This window comes from Centrocercus urophasianus, unplaced genomic scaffold (assembly GCF_019232065.1).
Source record: "Centrocercus urophasianus isolate 14NV4802_14NV808 unplaced genomic scaffold, USGS_Curo_1.0 seq_27, whole genome shotgun sequence".
NCBI lineage: Eukaryota > Metazoa > Chordata > Aves > Galliformes > Phasianidae > Centrocercus > Centrocercus urophasianus.
In genome coordinates, this window is record NW_024884833.1 from 8,910,779 (window position 1) to 8,933,294 (window position 22,516).

The 22,516-nt window shown below is 37.2% G+C and overlaps 1 protein-coding gene across 1 annotated transcript in view; it reads left to right on the plus strand.

The window, feature by feature from the left end:
- The first annotated feature begins 3,831 nt into the window (after positions 1-3,831).
- Positions 3,832-22,516, plus strand: part of RORB (RAR related orphan receptor B) — a 36,930-nt gene continuing 18,245 nt past the window's right edge. The window contains exons 1-4 of the mRNA XM_042826737.1: positions 3,832-3,880; positions 4,911-4,996; positions 9,315-9,456; positions 12,970-13,371. Of these exons, the coding sequence (XP_042682671.1) occupies positions 3,832-3,880; positions 4,911-4,996; positions 9,315-9,456; positions 12,970-13,371 (679 nt within the window). The remainder of the gene's footprint in view (positions 3,881-4,910; positions 4,997-9,314; positions 9,457-12,969; positions 13,372-22,516) is intronic.

Here is a 22,516-nt window from a genome sequence, read left to right on the forward strand (position 1 = left end):
AACTCCCTTTGAGATTTTTGAGAAATCTTAGACTGTGAAGGAGCCAATTTTTTTTAACCACCGGTGCTCTGATTAGCTTTGAGATTTCCACATGTGATTCCTCCTGAATCAACAAATTATGGAGAGGATTTCTTCTTCAAAGTTTGCTCTCAATACATGTTAGCATGCTTTTTTGATCAGGAACTAAGTATTAAAAGCCCAGGTTCTTGCTTTTTTTGTTCTTTTTTTTTTTTTTTTTTTTTTTTTTATTCCTTGAAACAAAAGCTACAAGTCTGACAGATTATAATCCTGTTTCTGCTGAATGAAGTTCCTTATATATTTAACTGAGATCCAAGCTTTGTTTTTTTTCTTGTCTGACCACCTGTACATGTAAACGGTAGTCCACATAATTATACTGTAGACCTATTAGTTGCCCTGTGGAGTTTTTATTTTGTTTCATGAGGAATTCAGCAAATAATTGTGTAACTTCTTGATTTATTCCCAATTTCACCAAAATAACAGTTCTTGAAACTTGGTTATTGCCCTACTTTTAAAAAAATGAATTTTGTGTTAGTGAGTGAATTTTTGCTCATAATGAAGAAAAAAATCTTTAATCCTTTTTCTCTTGGGACAACGTATGACAGAATAGCAAATGTTTCATATTTAAAGGGTTCATTTTTAAATGTATGAGACTTTGTATTTACTTCCTTAATAGGATTCTGCTCTTCCTGTTGTCCTGTGAGAATGAATTATGTTTCAGGTGTAAACACAGTGTGTGTGGATTATTAATACTTGTCATGTAGAATTGAATAATTTTCACTCTGGCTTTCCAATTTGTAGGATATCATATAAACTTACAGGAAGTTCCCAGACTCAGTGAACTTAAACCCTAAGTATAAAGTAGGAGATGAATACCACAGAGAGGAAGGACGATCATGTGGTACTGATGAGCAAAGTTAGAATTGGTGATAAGAAGCAATCACGATGTAGCATGTATCCAAACGTTATTAATGGTTTGGGTGATGGTGGTTTTGCAGCCTTTTATTGAGTGATACATCTCCAGACAGGATGAAAACTGAATGTGCTTGCTGAAAAATTGAACAAATGGACACTTGAGAACCCGTGTTATTGCTTGAAAAAGGCAGAAGCTGTTATTCTTACACAAATTATTAAAGTAGAGGGTAAGAAGGCAAGTGGAAAGACTTCAATAGCACAGATAAGTAGTTTTGCTGTTATACTTCCTCATTTTTGGAAGAAAGTAAGTTGTTTCCATATGCTGCTGACAGTAATCATTATGGCAGCTTCACTATTAGTTAGTTTCCTTTTTACTTCAGTATTCAGGAGTCAGTACTGAAGCAATGTATTTTATTCTTACGAGGAATTCAGAAGTGAGCTACCCACCTTATCGCATCTATATATGAGAACGATATTCAGTTTCCCAAACTGTTGGCCTGAGAAGAGAAGGAAAGAAGAAAAACAAAGCAGATTCATAGTTGTCTGAACAAAGATACAATGTGAAAATATGTAGTAGTCCCTGACAATCATTAAATCTGCAAAAGAAACCTGGTACAGTGGGTGTTAATTACAGTAATTCAAGATGTTTTGGGGAATACAGTGTCTTCTTTTTCATCCACCCTGTACAACTAATCACTCTAGTTTTCTGTTACAAACCTTTAAATTGTTCTGCTGTCTTATGAACAAAAAGAAATGCCTAGCAGACAACAGCAGTCTACTTTTCCAAACTTCCTCAAATGCTTTCTCTGTACTGAAGATACTGCATTTTCTGTGAGATTTCTATGGAGCTTTGGTAGCAATTTTCTAGAGATCCTGTACTTACTAATTTATAGAATGGTTAATTTTGAATAAGAGTTTGAATTAATTGATGAATCACAAGCCTGAAGTATTTATTTCATATTAATTGAAATACAGAGCCATCATATTTAGTGACCTGATCTAGAAATATTTATCTCTAGTGTAGTGCTTGTAATTGCAAGTCACGTATGGAATTATTGATTGCTCGCAGTAACGAGCACTTTGCTAAATGCAGTGTGTGTCACAGAATCAATACTTCTGTCTCTGTTCCTATCACTTACAAACAGTACATGCAAGTCACATTAAAAGTACCTTCAAACTGTTTTTATTTTTTTCTTCCCTTGTCATTACTTTTCCTGAAGATCTCCTCGTCTTGTCACAATAGTCTCTGCTTCTGACATTGACAAATGTCTTTGAACTTTTCAGCAGTGCCAGATCCCAGAGCCTAGCCATGCAACCTCCATATGACTCTCAAGCAGAGACCTGTGAGCAGTGGCTTCAACTGTCCTCTGAAAAAGCAGTACCTGGGGATGCATGTTGAAATGTTCTAATTACTGCAGTGGGGATAAGGAACAGAAAATTTTGAATGAGATCAGCTTGGCAAAATTACCAAGAAGCTGAGGCTATATTCTATGCAGAGTTTCCTTTGTTTTTACATGTTATGCTTGGATGGCTTGTGCATATTAGCTTCTTAAGAAAGAAGTAAATCTACCTCTCTCGGTCTGCAAAAACAAAACAGGATATAGACACTAATCCAAAAACTGTGGATGACACAGAAAATTGCATTTCTAAATATGAACTTTCTTAAGCTCAAGGGCGGTCAAGATTTTTGCCTGGGTTATCTCCACCCAAAATACATGAACAACAAATTTTGTTTTCCTACAGTAAAATTCATATTATCCATCCTGACTTCTGGGCAGTTGACAAAACTGGTTTGATTGTCTAAGCTAATATTTATTTTTCCTAGAAACATGGCTGATTAGAGAAAGTATCTCAGGAAAGTGAGCTTACAGTGGGAAACTGAAGTTTCTTAGATCATCCATAAACGACCCTCATTCCTCCTTCCTTTGGGGTATGGTGTTACAGGGGAATAATTACTGACCTATACAGAAGAGACCTATTAATGTTCACCTTTAGTGTTTACCTACTCTAGGTAATTTCTATGGAATGGGGAATGCGGTGTACCTTTCAGTGGAGAATGTGATGACTCTGTAGGATTGTTCTGAAATTTGGTTGTTTGACTTCAAGGTGGTAGGAAGGAACTCCTAGAAAACTGGTCTCCTGAAAGGAGTAATGAATAGTATGGACAAAATCCAGATTGTACCGTTATAACATCCACAACACAACTATGTTTAGCGTATCTTATTTAGTGCTGTCGTTTATAAATAAGTTTTCTCCAGCATTTGTAGACTTTTTGTGTGCCAACAGATTTGAAACAGGATGCTTGTTTTAGGATCAATATCTGAATTATTATCTTGTTTCCCTGACTAACAATCTATTTTGGAGTTGAACATACTCAACCGATGGACTAAGGATTAGCAACTCTTGTCCTCAAGAGGACAAGACTACCCCCATAGGAATCCCCCTTAGCATGCAAGATCTCAGCAGAGCTGCTCAAGTATTTGATGAGTAACTAATGTTGCAGTGAACTGTGGATACTGCAATCCTGACTATGGAACATATTGTTTTGGTTTTAGTTGGGATTGAGTCAATTTTCTTGATAGCAACTGATGTGATGCAAGTTTTCAACTAGTGATGAAAATAATGTTGATAACACACCAATGTTTTGTTTGTTGCTGAAACCTGCTTGCACTGAGCAAAAGAAATCTCTACTTCTCATGATGCCCTACCAGCTAATATGGATAGGCGTCTGCAAGAAAGTGGGAGGGAACATGACCATTACAGCTGACTCCAACCTAGCAAAGTGTCCATGCCATACATATGACATTGTACTTAGCAATAAATGCTGGAGGAAAAGAAGTAGTAGGGGTAGATGTTAGGAGTTTTTTTGTTTACATTCCCAAGCAACCATTACATATAATGAAGAAACGCTTTCTGGAAGTGGATAACATCTGCCTACCAGTGGGAGGTAGTGAATGAATTATTTTTCTTTGCTTGCACATGCAGATTTTGCTTTACATTTTTGCTTTACCTTTATCACAACCCATGAGTTTTCTTGCTTTCTTTCTTTTTATTCTCTCCTTTATCCGACTAGTGAGCAAGAAGCTCTGTGATGTTTGGCTGCTTACTGGTGTTAAACCACAAACAACATCTACCAGTAATAGTAAGCAAGCATGATAGCTCCAAGTCATGAAAGAATTGAGGAGAACAAATTACTGGAAAGAAAATAGAGTTTTTTTTCTCTTCAGTGCTTCTTACTAGAATCAGGCAAAGTCCCACCATACAGGGTGTGTGCTCTTACACTTTAGACAACGGAAGCTCACAATATTCTAAGTAACTGAAGGAAGAAAATAGCTATTTTCTTAAATAAAAGTAAAAGAAAATATGTATTAAAAAATAGCAATTTCCTAATTATTTGGTTTATAAAAGGATCTGAAACACATTCGTACACCAACATTTTCAGATAGCACCTGTCTCTCCCATCACACAGTTACTGTGTACTTAATCTCAGTCTGTGGGTTTTACCTACGTTTTTAACCCATAATCTGAACGATATAAAAACTTCATCGTGTCTACAGGTCTGAAAAATGCATCAAAACATTCCACATAAAACCACCTCAGCAAAATGAAGAGTAAAGTAATGAATATTGTAAAAGCATAAGCAAGAAAAATCCAGATAATTATTTAGATCTATAATGCTTGTCATTAGCAACAATGATGATGAAATTAACAAGTAAAAAAAAAAAAAAAAATACAAAAAAGAGTATGAATAAAAACTATCAAAAATCATGAGATAGTTTGAACTGTTGAAGAGTTTTGTAGGGAATAGTGGATACATAATGTGAAGCAATTAAAATCTGCCAAATCAAAGCATTCAGAAACACACAGTACAATAAAAAGCAGTTTTATATTTTCAGGGGAGGGGGAAAAGATTGTGCGTGAAGAAAGAAATAAATGAAATAGAATTATATACTCAAAATATTTGTCTTATTTTTCAGCACAAATTGAAGTGATACCATGCAAAATCTGTGGTGATAAGTCCTCTGGAATACATTATGGAGTCATCACATGTGAAGGCTGCAAGGTATGGGATTTTAATACAGCATAGTCATCAGCATCTGCATTAGCCTCAGGCATCTGCGTACGTAATAATACACTCTTACACTCTTTCAAACAAGTAACGCCAAAGGCCATAAAGACTGCTGCTTATATACATGCATTTCATGCCTAATTTTACTGGTTGCTCTTCTTTTCATCAAATAGCCTTTAGAATTACTTCCTCTTTTGAAACATGAATTAATCACATCTGATGCAGTATAAGTGCTGATAAAGAGGCAGGCAACTTGAAGTCACACATGTTAAATAAGCTTGAGAACTGAGTTTTTTACCTTGTTTCCTATACAGCCTCAGCAGCATTAGAAGTTGATGTGATATCTTAGTTCAACATCTTAAAAGCTTACAGGTGTCAGTTTAGTCCTATTTTATACCCTTTGTATTCTCTGCAGGCCAAATTGTGATCTCCAAAAGAAAAAAAATACCTTACATGATGACATTATGGATAGTGTAAAAGGATCCTTTGCTTTCTTCCTTATGGGCTCAGCATAGTGGAATTGCTTGGAACAGGAGGCTAGGGGAAAAAAAAAAAAAAAAAAAGAAAAAAAAAGCATATTAGCATATTATCCCAGACATTGGCTTAAATAACTCTAATCAGACACCAAGCAAACACAAGAAAGGTTTTCATTTATAATGTTAGAAAGACTCTGTGCTTTTTGTTATCTAAAGGGTTATACCATTCCTTATGGAATACCAGAATTTTACACTACACATGTTGGCATTCCAGCTTTGACTGTAACAATGAAGTTGTAAAGATGAAGGGCAGCATCTGTGGTTTCTTCTACATAAAAACTCACAAGCCAGTACTTTCAAAAGTGCACAGATAATTGTAGAGTGAAATGGAAAATCTCTACCTGCTTAATGCTTTATGGTATTTCAGAACAACTGAAAAATCTTACTACAGAACAACTAAAAAAAAACATTAATAAACTCATCCATAAACTCATTCACAAAACAATGTATTTAATGTCACTGTGTTAAGAAGCAATATATTCTCAAAGATCTGATTTCTTTCAGAAATTTTAATGATATTAAATGAAAAGCTTACCCTGTCACACTGTCTTATTGTGAGACTGGACTGGAAATAAGCATCTTCTTACAACAATTACAAGAAATGGGATTGTACTAATAGATTTAATACTTTAATGTTGGCACAAAAGTGACAGGAGAAAAACATTTTGAGCAGAAAAGGAAAATCTTGATTCTGTATCCAGCCTCCACAAAGCACTGAGGGATATGGTCTCCTGTAGATGTGATCAGGCTTAATGCTAGCCCTTGTGTGTGCCTCAAGACAATATTCTTAGCTCTATGTGGGGACCACTTATTGAGATAAAGAGCTTTTCTTCCACTTAACAGCAGTTTTAAATCTATGGATTTTGTGCCAGTTTTGCAGCATCACATCAGTTAGCCTAATGCTGTTTTGCTTCTTGTGAAAAAAGATGTCAGCTTTCACATCAGGTCCAATGGAGGGCATCTCCTTCTTCAAGGGCTCTTTCTTCACTTAAGTACTGTCTCAGGCAATGCAATGCTGCTCCTCTTTGCCCAGCAGTTAAATAATAAATATTTGTTCAGCCCATATACTAATAACTGGTCATTTCTAGCTCCCTTTGTCTGAGCCCATTAGAAATCTGAACTAATTAAGAGGAAGAAGGCCAGAAGGTCTTCCACAAGACTGCACGCATTAAAGCAGGCACCAGAGGGCCTCAGCATTTCAGGAAATGGCGTCGGAGAATTGCACTGCCGGTGGCAATACTACAGACTCCAAGGGACAGGAAATCCTTTCATTCCATGTGTCTGCATTAGTTCTGCCACTGCAAATGCATATCATAAGCACTTAATGGGCATTGTAAATGCTACAGCTGTTTCATGCTGCACATCTGCATAGGCTGAGCAGGTCAACTAAAGAAAGTGGTGGCTCTGCCATCAGTCACCAGGGAAAGAGTGAAACTCAAAGACAGGTCTCCACCCCATTGTTTCTGTGACTCCTTCTTTTGAGAGGCTTCTTGTTATCCACAGCACAGCAAGGATCTGAGGACAGTTTGAGAGGCCATTCCCTTCTCAAATTGTCAGTGATGGATAAAGTGATGGATAAAGTTTAAGATGCAGAAAGACTGTTGTCAATGCTGGGAACACTGGCAAACTTGTCTTTATGTCCTTTAACTCCTCAGGAATGAATTGTGTATTGCTTCCCTAAAAAGATATTATTTCCACTAAATATAACTAATATTATGTAAAGATTTCTCTGTAAGAAAGCATTTAGATCTTTGCTGAAAGAACAGAGTACAAAAATCTCTTTAGAGAAATAAAGTACCTGCTGTAGATTAACTTCATTATGTAACCCTTGATTTTTCCCTAAGAGGGGCAGTGATGGGAAAAAACAAATTCTTGTAGGAAGAGATCGAACTCCGTGGGAAAAATACACAAATAAATTATTGTGAGAAGAGATCAGCCGTAATAAAAACAGTACTACATGATAACACACAGTTGATGCTAGATGGTTGTGTGGGTTATTTTAGCGTAACTTAATTCATTTCTTCTCTCAAATCCACATCACATAAGAACTGCTAAAATCTAAAGCAGAAAATGTTCCTCATGTCTAAAACAAAATTGGCTGTAAGATTCAACAAGTTGATAAAAAATATCTGCAATTGTCATCCATCTAGCAATAACATTAAGCTCATCTCCACAGCTAAAAGAAGGTCTGGTCAGCTAGGATCGGGTAAGTCCACAATGAATTTTTCCTGAGAGTTTCCCTAAGGATATCCATGCAAATCATAACCTTAATTTAACAGCCACTGTATAGTGTAATCACTGATAAAGCCAGCATGGGCCAGATGAAGTAAGCTTCTTTGGACTCATCAGTCTCAGGAACTATGCTGCTGTCTCCTCAGTGGAACATCATGCCTACTGCCCACTGTTACTGACATCTCGTGCCACCCTAATTCGGTTCTCAGGGACTGAAGTGGGACTACAGGCACTACCTGTAGCATGAAAATCGAGTCCTATGACAACATCACCCTGTTGTTTTCCCACTCGTTTTCCCCCAAAACCCACAAGAGTTGTAAATCCCATCCCTTATTAGTATATTCTGTCAGCCTGAATGAAGATAACAATGGTTTTGCCCGATGTGCACAGTCATATCTTCCTTTCTGACTCCACTGAGCACTGTTTACAGACGAACACGGAAAGGCACAAGCACTTTGGTGTCACTTCTCCCAGTGACTACTGTATGCTTTCCCTTCATATCTTCTTGCAGGGCTGTGCCATCATTCATCTCTCCCACCACACAGCCATGCAATTACTTTCTTCTAAAGCTGCTAAGATTGCCAATTAACTTCCTTTCTTTGTTTCTCTTTCTCTCCCTCTCTCTCAACTCACTGATCTTCTTGTGCTTTGTTTTACAGGAAAGAAAATAGTATTATAAAATGCTTCCTCCCTAGTTACATTTTTGTTTTCATTTCTGCCATTTCATGTCATTTCTACAGTAACAGTACCTCTCGGTGCTGTTTGTAGCACTTAAGAGCTCATAAGTCATTAAGAATGAGTTCTCACCCTCTGATATTTAGCCAAAAAGGCCAGCAACAGGGCAGAAAAACCCTCTAGGATATAAAGTATCTAGCTGTTTTTAATAGATTAAATGGTTAATGCTATATTCCATTGATATGGAAAATATCTTTACTTTCTCATGGTAGTGTCTAATGGTGCTGCTTTCTCCTTTGTGTGTCAGATTTACCTGATACAGCCATTAAATCCTAGTGCTTTTGTAATGTTTGAATTTGAATTACTTTTCACTCCCAAAGTGTACGGTCTTTCCAGATCAGATCAACGTTTGTCAGATTCAATTAAACAGCAGACTTCAGTTTCTAATGCTATGTATAGCCAGTGCTGAATGTTAGAAGTTTCTTTCAATAAAGATGGAAAATAGTCAGAGTAAGTACTTTAATGTTATCTGTTTACCAATGCTGACAAGCTTTTCATCAGCGAGTGGCAAGAATTAGATGATCCATGGTAGTTATTGCACAATAGGAATACATTCTGTAACTCTATATTGTTTGTCCTTTAACAAAGTAGTATTATATTCTTTACTGTACAATTACAAATCCTCCTTGTGAGGAGTAAATGCTCTTTAATTTCAGTGTGCAAGGCTAGTGCATCTGCAAAGCCCTAGCAAAAATAACATTATGCTACATGAGAGCTTGCAGGGCTCTGTGTCTGTGTGTATGTGTGCGTGTGTGCGTGCGCATATACTCACATGGTAATACTCTGTCTCTCTTCCTCGTTGCCCCTAGGGATTCTTTCGGAGGAGTCAGCAGAACAATGCCTCCTACTCCTGCCCAAGGCAGAGAAACTGTTTAATTGACAGAACCAACAGAAATCGTTGCCAACACTGCCGACTGCAGAAATGTCTTGCCCTGGGAATGTCTAGAGATGGTAAGAGTCAGATTCCTACTTCATGCCTAAATCCTTTGAAACTCTTCTTCTCTGCTGCCTTACTTAAACTCCCTGTAGATTTCTAGAAAAAGAGAGGAGAAGCTCCTTGCTTTGTAATGTACACACTGTGAGACACAGATCTTCAGTTAACAATGGAGACTATTTTCATGAAGAGGGTGGGAAGATAGCAAAATGGAAAGCAATATTAGATTCAAAGTGAAAGAGTTGGAAAAGAAGTGCATTGTTCTGATCAAAATCACGAAAGTTATCTCTGGAGAGGAGGATTAATATTCCAGTTTATATAACTTTTTATATAGCAGCATTAAATACTGACGTGAGGAAGCATCCCTCTCCTTGAAATCTCTAAAGGTCTGTGAGAGTGAATAGGCGGTTTAAAAAGAAAGGTACACCTTGATAATGTTAAGGTTTTTCACCTGTTTATTTTATTGATATTTCATTGATTGATGCTCGGCTGAACATGAGCCGACAGTGTGCCCAGGTGGCCAAGAAGGCCAATGGCATCCTGGCTTGCATCAGAAACAGTGTTGCAAGCAGGAGCAGAGAGGTGATTGTTCCCCTGTATTCAGCACTGGTGAGGCCGCACCTCGAGTACTGTGTCCAGTTTTGGGCCCCTCACTGCAAGAAAGATATTGAGGCCCTGGAACGTGTTCAGAGGAGGGCAACAAAGCTGGTGAGGGGTCTGGAACACAGGCCATATGAGGAGAGGCTGAAGGAGCTGGGAATGTTCAGCCTGGAGAAGAGGAGGCTTAGGGGAGACCTCATTGCTCTCTACAACTTCCTGAAGGGAGGTTGTGGTGAGCTGGGGGTCGGCCTCTTCTCTCGTGTCATTAGTGATAGGACCAGAGGGAATGGTTTCAAGCTACGGCAGGGGAGATTCAGGCTGGACATTAGGAAGTATTACTTTTCAGAAAGGGTGGTCAGGCACTGGAATGGACTGCCCAGGGAGGTGGTGGAGTCACCGACCCTGGGGGTGTTCAAGGAAAGGCTGGATGTTGTGTTGAGGGACATGGTTTAGTGGGAGCTATTGGGAATACGTGAACGGTTGGACTGGATGATCTTTTAGGTCTTTTCCAACCTTGGTGATTCTATGATTCTATGATTCTGTGATTCTATTCAGAGTGCTTGACTAAGCATTTTGCCTTGTGAAAAAAAGCTTTTCACTGGTGCATTGCCTCCTGTCCATGTCTGGATCACAGGAGAAACATTTCATTGCCAATGCAATGGCTGTCCAGCTCACAGTCATATTTGAAATGGTCAGGGAGTATAAGAGAATATTCTGTCTTTGAAGGCAGGTTACATTTGCTTCAGCAAAGCTATATTAGTTTTGATCACCTGGCAGCATTTGTTCATAAAACTTGTTCTTTGGAATTAACAGGCATTAATGAAGTTACTTAAAGACTTATTACATAAGATAGTTCAGAGTGTATAAGCTTGCTTTACGTCTGTAGTAGTTCTTTTCCTACCTCACTGTGTTTCATGTATCACTGAAACAATTTGCTTACCTGTCTCAGCAGACGGAGAGGGGCCCTGCTGTCTCACCTTTAATTCATGGAGTTCTTTCGGGCCTCCTACAAAGTATGCTTTGACACCTTAGCTGTTGCTTCTTCCCAGAAAGCACTGTAGTAAAATTTTGGTAATTTAACAGCATGTACTTTCCCAATAAAAGTAATACCTTGCAAGTATTTGAGATATCACAGAGGTATTTAACTCACAGCATTGTCTTCCCAACCTATAATGCAGGGTCTGCTGCATACAAAGAGAGGTTCTTCTGTCAACATCACTTTCTTCTTTGATTGTTGATGTGAGAGTGTTTATACTTAATGATATGGAGAGCTCTTGCAAGTTTAAAATAGCTTGCATGGATTTTTTTTAACAGAAAAATTGAATGTGAATTTTACCTCTCAGCCATGTAACAGATTCATTTTTATCATGCAGAGGCAGGATGCTAATTGACAGCAGCTGGAGAATCCAATTAATGAATATATAATGAGAGTAAACTGTGGGTGTTTGTTTTTATTACTGAGACCCTACGTTTGAAGGAAACACGCAGTTGTATTTCTCAAAATCCAGTCATTACATATTGTCCATAACAGCTTGCAATGCACTGTGGACTGGTTGCAGAGCAGCCAGTGTATGTACTCACAAACTGTATGGAGGGCTGTAAGTGAGCTGAAGCTGGTAACAAGAAAAACAAATCTCGAAGTAAAGAAACACAAATAAATTGAAAGGCTACCATCTTCTCAACTTTATGCCATTTCCTTCTAATAGAGTTTTTTTCCTGTTTTCTCTGTTTTGTTGTTATTGTTTGGGTATTTTTGGCTCTTACGTAAATAAATAAATTTTTTTTTTTTTTTTTTAATGAGAATTTGTAAGCCCAGAATCTTCTGGAGAACTATAACTGAAATGCAACTAAAATGGGAACCAAGCCACTAATAAGTGTGATGATTCTGAACGGATCTCCATTACAAGTGGATGGGAAATAGCATTGGAAAATAGTCCTCATAATACATAAAATAAGTATTTCCAGAGAAATGTCCTCCTATCTGTTCTCTGATAAGTTCTGCTGAATGTATCCTAATTGACAGATCTCATTTGTCTTAAAGCATGATTAATAGCTTAATAGCTACCTCTTCTCTGAGATCTCAAGATCTAGGCCAGTAGAAACCCAGAATTTAAAGAGAGAGAGAAAAAAAAAAAAGAACAGATAATCATCTGTGACCACTGTATATGTAGGCTATGGATTTACTCCTTGTAGTTCCACAGCAATCAGACTGTCATTTCTGAAAATTTCAATCTCAGTGTAGTGAGCCATATTCCTGGGGACAGTGGTTTGCTCTCTTGTTTTCTTGCCCTTCTCATTAGAAGGAATGCATGGATTTTGTGCATGGAGATTATGTAAATTGATTGTGTAAATCCCTGAGACTTTTCTCTGTGAAAAAGATGACATTCATTTGTGCTGTTTACCTTCCAGTCTGCTATTTTCCTCTAGGTTCTAAATCTAACCTGCAAGATTTTTTTAAAAGTGTGAAGATAACACCCCATTGAAAGAATGTGATAATAGGGCTGTAGGGCTTGTTTTCATCCAGAGTACTAATCCTGTTAACACACAGTTTAAAGGTTTGTGGAAAGTTTGTAAAATGCAAGGACTATGAATCTATAGACTGTGTTTTTCATACAGCTCTGGGTTGTTTTTCAGTGAACAGAGAGACAAAAAAAGGATGCATCGACTTTTTAACATTCACAGTAGAAAGCGAGTTGCCTGACTGCGGCCCTCCTGTCAAGTAAGAGTCACTGTCAGCTTGTAAATCCAAGCAGGTGATAGTTTTCCTTTGTGAGATGAATATGACATAAAGTTCTGCATCCTCTCTCTTTCAAAAGAAAAAGATAAGTTTCCACAGCAAAAGTGATGCAGATATCAGGGGAGCAGTGGTGTTGAGGGGAATTGAGACAAAAGAAAAATGACAATGGCTTGCACTGTGCTTTGCTTTTCAGCTGTGAAATTTGGAAGAATGTCCAAAAAGCAGAGGGATAGCTTGTATGCTGAAGTGCAGAAGCACCAGCAGCGACTGCAGGAACAGCGGCAGCAGCAGAGCGGTGAGGCAGAAGCCCTCGCCAGGGTTTACAGCAACAGCATCAGCAACGGCTTGGGCAATCTGAACAACGAAACGGGCAGCACCTATTCAAATGGGCACGTCATCGACCTGCCAAAGTCTGAGGGTTATTACAACGTGGATTCTGCCCAGCCTTCTCCAGATCAGTCTGGCTTAGACATGACTGGAATCAAACAGATAAAGCAGGAACCTATCTATGACCTCACCTCTGTACCAAACTTGTTTACCTATAGCTCTTTCAACAATGGGCAGTTAGCTCCGGGGATATCCATGACTGAAATAGGTAAGGAAAATTATTATTTCTCAATTGTGATGTGTAAATGTAAACTAGATTATAATATTGTCTTTATTAAAATATTATATAAGCATTCTATATGTAGTCATACAGTAATTAACTGTTCACAGTCATATACATGTGTGCACACATACAGGGACCAAAGGAAAGAAAATCAGTCTGACAGTAATTGACACAGTATAGAGTCAGTTCTGTTTTAAATAAGCTCTGCATATTATTCCATTTCTTAAACTAAGCAGTTTATGTTCCCATTTATGAAATGGGAGCACCAAAGTGGATGATGAATCAATCAGAACCAAGTGATAATTAGTAGTATGGCACTTGCTTCAAATGAGATCATTACTAGGAAGCTTAAATGATGTCCTCAGATAGCCAGCCATATTCTAGTCAATACTCAGAATCCCCATATCAGCTAATTTATTATCAAAAAGAACCATTTCCCTACTTCTGCTGTGTGGATGTACATGAACAAGCTGTCTAATCTCATGAGGTGCACAAACTCAGCCAGGGTGAAGGTAGTTGTGAGCCTGTCTCCACTTCTCTGCTTGAATGCTTTGGAGAAGCATCTGTCCCTTCATTTCTTCTTTGAAAAGATGCAAAGAGACCTTTCTGTTAGATAATACAGTTTGAAAGACTACATGTGATTCTTCTGTAAGAAGGAAAAAAGATGAAAAGGTGTTCAAGAGCACTCATAGCAGAAGAATTAATGTCACACCATAGAGCTCTGACCTGGCCTTACTGCCTCATGAATGTATGCTAAGATGTTTAAAGGTATACATGTAGTCAGACTTACAGTTAGCCCTGGAGATCTGACACATCACTGTGCCCATGTTGTATCCCTGTGGCATGTTCTAGGTCACGTTTGGTTTAGGCTGTCCAATAAAGACCTATACCCACAGAGTAGTAGTACAGAGGATTAGCGGAACATTTTCTTCACCTTCCTTTTTATCTCTTCTGGTTATATGAATAGTACTCAAAAGGGACTTGTACTAGTCTCAGTTCTGGAACAGTGGTTAACGGAACAAGGAACCAACTGAGGAACAATTTCAACACTTAAGGGCAGTGTTCCCAGAGATACCCAAGATGATATCAGAAATACAACCATTCTGATAATCTATGATTTAGTGTTTACACTTGTTTATAGAAGTAAGCTCAACAAAGAAAATATGGCCTTTGGACTGCATCTGTAGTTACCAAAGGATTCCACTGAAGTCAATGGTATCTTCTGACTTATGAAGGTTCAGAGAAGCATTTAACATTTGCTTCTTTCTGGATCACATAGAAACGATGCTTCGCTCTTAAACTTGCACACAGATTTTTGCTTTCCTAGGTCTAAAACTGACTACTCTGTACCTCAGACCACATTTACCAGCCTTTCATCTTCCAAATCAGCAAAAGTGTTCCACTTCTTAAGCACAGAAAGGGGGAAAAGCCCTGAGCATAAAGAGTAAAACAGGACAAAGGGTCTGTCTCTGAGCCAACAGCAGAAGTGAGGTGCTGGGATTTACCTCTCAATCATTTAAAAGGGAAAACTGGGCTCCTCTATAGCTAGGATTTTACCAAGTTCTGCTTTTATGTCACTTAAGGTACCTGCAACACAGAGGTAAGGATATTAGTGAGAGATAATGTAGTATAACAGAGAACTGACACAACCAAAAAAAGTGAAGGAAATGTACCATAAAGTACTAGGATTAATGGAGGTGAATTATTTTTTCCAGGTTTAAAAACAAACAGAAAACATCTCTTGACGCTAGAGTGGGTTGTGGAAGCACCTGTATAATTCCAGTCTTTCAGTCACAGCAGGAAAACTCTGAGCAGAATGGTGCATTGATTTCATATTAAAATGAGATTAAATTTCACTGTAACATTGTATCTTACTCACTCTAATGAGACTTAGGAATAATCTCAAATCATGTCAAGTAGAAGTTATGGTCTTAACTGGTAGGTGACATCATGGAGAATGTAGGAGTTGGAAAAGCTGTAAAAGCTGTACTGCATTGTCCTGGTACCTGATAGAAATTTCTTATACTACCCTGCCTGGCGATGGACAGATCAGTTGTTTTAAATATCTAGGTCATATTAGTTGTTTTCCTTACTAAAGACTTTCTACAAAAAAAATCTTTCCATCCTTGAGCTCCTTTAAGTTTTTGTAAGCTTTCCAAGTTGCACTTTTTCACAGGCAGCCCAGAATCAAAACAGTCCTTGCAGCTTCTACATCATATGTTAACCAATATTCAGTTCATGTTTTACTCCATTAGTGTTACTGCTTTGTTTCTCACTTACATTCTTAATGTATGGGTCAGATATCAAGACATCTCTGATTGCACTTGAATCTCTGACTAAGCCAGAATTGCTTTTTCTCTTTCTTATTTTTCTGTCATTTTAAATCCTGTTATATTAGATCTCAGTCCCCATTAATGTTTTGTGACTTCTCTCAATTTAGAACTATCTACTCATGTAATTAACATGCTGTAAGCCCTCTCTTCCAGATTATTAATGAAAATGTTAAATGCCTGTAATACAAGCTCTAGCAGGGGTCCCTGCTGCACCTGACTAAACAACTTGCTGCAACTGTGTAAATTACCTCAGCATGTGCTTTTTGCTCACTGTACAGCAGTAAGATTCTCTCAAAAATCAAATATCAATTCTTCATTTCTCTGTCAAATTGACTTTGTTATAGAAATAATATTTTCTATGATACTTAGTTTCAGAGGGGATAGAATTGTTTTCTTCATAGAGGCTGGTATGAAGCTATGTTTTAGTTCGAGGAGAAAAACAACACTGATAACACACTGAAGTTTATAGATACTGCTAAGCAGTGTTGCACACAGCCAAGGCCATTCTTAGCAAAGGGCCCAAGCAGCAGGGAGGGAACAGAATTAGGACAGCCGACTCAAACTGGTCAAGGGATATCCCATACCACATGACATCAAGTAGAAGGAGTTCTGAAAGAGGTGGGAGTGCATCTGGCTCTCTTCTGCTGCTCAGAACTTAGCTAGGCATCATGCAGAGGGTGTTGTTCAATTACTTCTGCACCACTTCTCCCGTATTTATATATATATATATATATATATATTTGTCGTAATTATTATCCTTTTCCATTCCTCTGTGTTACTGAATAATTTCTTCTCAACCCACTATTTCCCCTTGGCATTTTTCAATTCTCTCCCCCATCACACTGGGAAGAGGGGAGTGAGTGAACAACTCTGTGGTGCTCAGCCACCTTCTGACTTAAACCACAACAGGTACTCTACCATATGATTTACATAACACTTTCTTTTTTTTTTCATTTTAATTTTAGAATTCTCCCCGAAATAATCAAAATTATCAGACATAGTTTGATTTTTAACTATTATATGCATTCATTTAAATGTAAAAGATCCTTGATTTTCAGTAGACTTAGTAGTATAAATGGAAATTGCTCTTAACAACTTTGAGGTTCAAAACTTTCAAGAGATATTTCAACACATAATCAGAATGGCATGGCAAGCAAAATAGAGCTCATCCTCCTTTGAATGCTTACTTACTAAATACAGTACCAATAAATGGGTGTTAGAGAGTGAGGTGCTGACTAGTTAAAGTTATATAGGGTTCCATCAGAGGTATGTAGATCTATTATATTCCTTCAATCCTGAATATTCCAGGATATAAATGTACATTATTTGTTCACAGGAGAAGATAATGTCTTGTGTAGAAGAGAAGGCTAAATCTAAGAAAAAGCAGTCTTTCATATACAAAAACAAATTTTTCGTGTAACTGCCAGAGCCTTGATGGAGAAAAAATTGCTAAAACTAAGATGTTTCCCATTAGGTAGAATTATGCTCAGTCCCAGTCAGTATTCCATTTCCTGATAAAAACAGAAACTCAAAACACTAAGAAATCACTCTGATGCTGGTAAATATCCATACAGGCCTAATAAACATACAGTGAATGGTCCTTTTTCTCCCTGGCCAACTGCTGGTCTGGAAGAAGGCAGAAATTTCTCCTGTTGTGGGAGGAGCTCAAACTCTAGCATCAAATCTGCTCGTGTGTTAAAAGCAAGGATTTTTGTTGTACATGGAACAGCTTTCTCCTCACAGAGAGAGCAGCATAGGTCAGATTCTGCTCAGGAGCTCTTTAAGAGAAAATGGATCTCTGTTTCCTGACCCTGGTAGTCCCACAGAGGAATGGTAATATTTGCTCCCAAGTGTGAATTTAAATTAGCAGGTATTAAAGGCTTATTTTTAGAGTTGGTCAAATTAAAGACCGTCTTGTTTCAATATATGTGCATAACATTATCTGCTACAGAACTGAGCATCGTGTTCTTCTCACAAAATATGTGGCTCAGTTCTTGGTCTGCAGAAGTTAATGCAAAGGTTTCCCTGCCTTAGCTGTCATTAACATTACCAGACTACGATTACTTAAAGTTAGAAAAAAATTAGTAGTGAGCACTGCGGATAAAACAGATGGGTTAAGGGTCCATTTGTGTTCAAATTGAAGTGTGCCCTATGTCTGTATGTATTCATGTAGCTGATAAGGTGTCAGAGAGTACAGAGGTCATATATTCAGAGCTCCTGTAACTACAGGAAAAAAAGTATTTTTTATTTATATTTTCATAATATTTCCTCAACATCAGTGGTATTTAAAAGTACCCAGTGGCCTGAAGAGCTTAAATATGTACCAAAACTGACATTAAATAGTAATGCACATAGACTCGAGCTTCGTCTTTCCTATTCCTAGCATGACCCTGTCTGTATCTTAACATGGACATTTAGCTCACCATTATATCCCTGTGGTGGGAACTGGAGCCATCACCTGCCCCTTTTGCCAAAACCTATACTACATACAGCTTTCTTGAACCTTACACTAGCTAGTAAAAAATGCAACTGTTATAGAGGCTGACTCAGAATATATATGTAAAAGAAAAGTCTCTTTAGTAACTGCAAAAACTGCATATGTAAGCCTTAATTTAGTTGGCTTCATACACTCATCTCAGGACATATAGTCCACAACTTTCTATACTGTAGAGTTAGTAAATATTTTCCACTGCCACAATAGCATACTAGCATGAGCTTAGCATTTTTATTCAGAGTTCTGCCTTGAAAGATCTTCATGTGGAAATATTCTCAACTCCTTCGATGGTATAATTGCAAGCTGGTCCCACACAATTATTCTTTACGTAGTAACTTTTCCATTTTCTTAGAAGAAAGTGATTTAATTTTCTGTTCCTACATTGTTAATGGATGCCCATACCAATATACGTGGCATATGCAATATACAAACCAGCATTAGACTGATCTCTTAAGAAGTGTGCTGTGCCTTGTGGTGGACGGCTGCAAAAGCACTTCCCCAAGAGTGATAACTGTTGAGTTTTCTTTGTTTTTGTTGTTGTTGTTTTGTTCTTTCTTTGATTCTTTAACTTCCTTCTCTATATCTCCAGCTCTTGTTTTCTGTGCTAAATCAAATATTAATGGACAGCTTACAGAATATACTTTCATCATTAGATGCTATTTGAAAGGTTATTGTAGGGGTCAGCTGACCCATATTTAAAACCCATACCTAAGGTGACATAAATAACAGCTATGTTGATGTTCCCTTTTGTCTGTAACTTCAAGGCCATGGCTCACCACACAGTAAAACAGAAATGATGCTTGTGTAACCATAGTGCTCTATAATATTTCCTCATCTCTTTTTCTAAGCCACAGTTTAATATCCTCTCTACGAAGCTGACAGTCAAATTTTGCAGGGCAGATGTTCACAGCAAGAATAGAAGGCTTGCAGCTGTGTTTCAGCAGAGCAATGTTGCCATCTAGTGAAGAATTAGAAATGTGTAGCGTGTGCTTTTTGCACAGATACACTTAGGGCACTATTTCTAACCATCATTACCTATTTAAAGGTAACAATTGGAATAAATTAATATTTCAGTTCTGTATTCACTTCAGTTCATGTATAAAAACTTAGAATAATTATTCTGTTATTTTTATAAATAATTAATTTATTATTTCCCCTTTTTGTACACACAAGAGGAAAACTGAGAATTGCAATATTTAAAACTTATTTGACAGTTTAGCTCAGTTAGGAAACATATCTACTTCACCAAAAATGGACAGAAAAGTGGAGGAATAAATTAGAGTATTACAATGCTGAAACAATCCAGCTTGGGCTGATGTTTAAGTGAAGACAGTTTTTTTTAACTGCAGATTGTGATTTTAACCACTTCTTTAGAAATAGATTTAGCTACTAAAATTTCTGTATAGTTTGGCAGAAACATTGGAAAAAAATGTACAATTTTTGTAACTTTGTATAATTTTCCATTTTTTTTCTCACCTCCGGAATAGTAATCTTTATTTGTAAACGTACATATTTACTGAAAGAAATTTACAGATCAGAAACAGATTAATTACAGGTCTACATACAGGTTTTACTGACTTTATGTTGCCCAACCCAACAGTTTAAATAATCCACATGCTCATAAATACATGATTATGTTGCTATATTTAACTAAATGTGTGCTTTAGCACTTACTGGCTTAAGAAGACTTAGAGAGGGCAGAGTTTGTGTTATAACTCTTGATTTAGATTCAGAAAATAAAGACTGCTTTCTGGAAGTTATTGTATTTAAGCACCAGATTTTCCACCCTGTGATTTTCAAGTGCCTATCCACTGTCTCACAGTATCTACAGTGGACTTTGGATGGTCTCGTATTGATTCTGGCAGTTCTCCTCAACTATACTCAATGCAAATTGCAGCAGTCTAATAAGGAAGATGCAGTGTGCCTTCTTAACTATGTCTAGTTAAAATTTATACAATTGAGCAATTCATCTAAAACTATTTGAAGATGCAACAGATACTCTAAAAGAAGAGTGGGTTTGAAGTGGAAAACATTTTGTGATCTTTATTCTATTTATTCTATTCTTGCTTTTTGGTGATATTTCTGAAGTGTGATAATATATTTATTTAAAGTGGGAATATTTCAAATATATTAAAGCAACATAGAATTCCTCTTTTTTTCAGAAGACGTATTTTTTTTACATAAGCAAACTTGACAGAGTGTATTCATTTTATTGGAGATCCAAAAGACAGTTAGAAAGCAACCATTTCTAGCAGTCAAAATATGTAAAATACCATATCATGCATCCCATATATTACCATACATCATGATATTCTTTTTAGAAATAGCACTGTACTGTGAATCTGATCATATTGTAAACTGTACACAAAGATGAACGTAAAGCCAGTGGTATAATGAGTACTGAGGCAAGCAAGTGCTGTCAGGTGTAGGAATGGCTGTTCAGCACATTCCCTATCGGATGCTTCAACACAGTAATGTCAGTAGCAAAAGAAATTATACCTGCCCTTCTGTGAAAAACTCTCGAAAAGGCAAGAACACAGGTGCCAGTGTACAGAGGGTATGGGGCATGTGACAGACTTTGTCTAACAAGGCTGTGAGGCAGCAAACACAGCACTGCAGATGAGAATCAGCAGGACAAAGCACTGATGATTTAGGAATCACTGCAGTATACAGAAGTAGAATGCTATCTCAAAAACCCATATGTGTTGAATTATTAGTGATATGTTGCATACTGCCTCATCTGGGCAACCCCTTTACCCCAGTCTGAATGCTACCTTCTCCTTAGTGTTTCTGCATGTAGTGTTTTCTTATACTGTCATACTGTCAGTATGAATGCTTACTCTGTGCTTTCTGAGAGCTTAATCTGGGGTTCCATACTGTGTTTCTTTGTCAACCTGTACAATATTTTTCAACTGTTCTCTAACTTTCAGCCACAAGGAAGCCAATAAAAACATGGCTTTAACTTTTTTTTTCCTGTATCCCAATGTGCATGCAGCATCTTAGCTATGACCTCCTATTGCCGTGCTTCTCTTCCGCACACCACATGCCTTCTGCGCGATAGATTTAATTGCTCACCTCACATGTTTCACTATTTTCCCTTTTGCAGTAAAGAAAGCCTTTTATGCAGTTTATGATTTTGTTCCCAGCTAGGTAGAGAGCAATGCTTTTTAGTCTATACATTTCTGATATTTCACTTCAAAGAACAACAACAATATTTTTGTACAAGACTGGAAATGTATAGGGAAAAGATTGGAATGAATCATGGGAGGAGAATATGCATGTGTTTGTGGGAAAATACAATGAAAAAAGATTGAAATTCAGACAAAAAATGGAGTTGAATATCAGAATAGTTTTTTTATAGTGAAGTACTTCTGCACAGATGAAAATTACATAAAAATTGGAATAGTTAAAGCAATATATTAATGTACGGAGCACTGTCTTGTGTTCCTTTTTGTGACTGAATGAATTTACTTTTCCTTGATCAGTGAAATTACTAGAATTGCTTACAATAACCGGGTAGCTTCACTTTCTTCTTCTATATAGTACACCACTCTGATCCAATGCAAATGTCTTCAGGAAAATAGAATTGCTGTTGAATGTTTTGTCATTACTCTGTAAATTGTTTTTACCTAGATGATATAAAATTCTTATAAAAATCTGAACATATGCATATTTCATTGAGAAAAGTAGTCCAATGATTGCCTAGCCTCTACCAACATTTTGAAGACTATTAAAAAGCAAATTCTCCCAACTCTAATTTCAGAGTCTTAGCGTTCAAACAGTTCCATGCATATGTCTAGGTTTTATGGTGACCAATGTCCACTGTAATTGTATTTGCTCAAATGTAGTAAATGAAACCATATTCTTATCTTTTAACAACTTCAGTTTTAATACTATTGTGAAATGTTCTTGAAGAAGCTAAGAAGCAGTTCATCTCAACAAATTTGTGATAATTATATGGTGCCTATAGAGCCCATGCCCTGTAATCTCTAGCCATTGCCTTGGTTTGTGCTTTTGCTGCCAGCTAAATGATTTCTAATTAGTTCAAACTATACATTTTACACTAAATTGGCTGCGACCCAGGAAAAGTATTATTAAGTGGAGACCTTTATGCATTTTAAATCCTCTAGGATTTAACTGAATTCTTAGTCCATCCTCTAGGTTCCTTTCGATTAGGACTTTATTCAATTTTATTGTCATGTTTTGTAATTGATTAGCTTTTTCTTTTCTTTTCTTTTCTTTTCTTTTCTTTTCTTTTCTTTTCTTTTCTTTTCTTTTCTTTTCTTTTCTTTTCTTTTCTTTT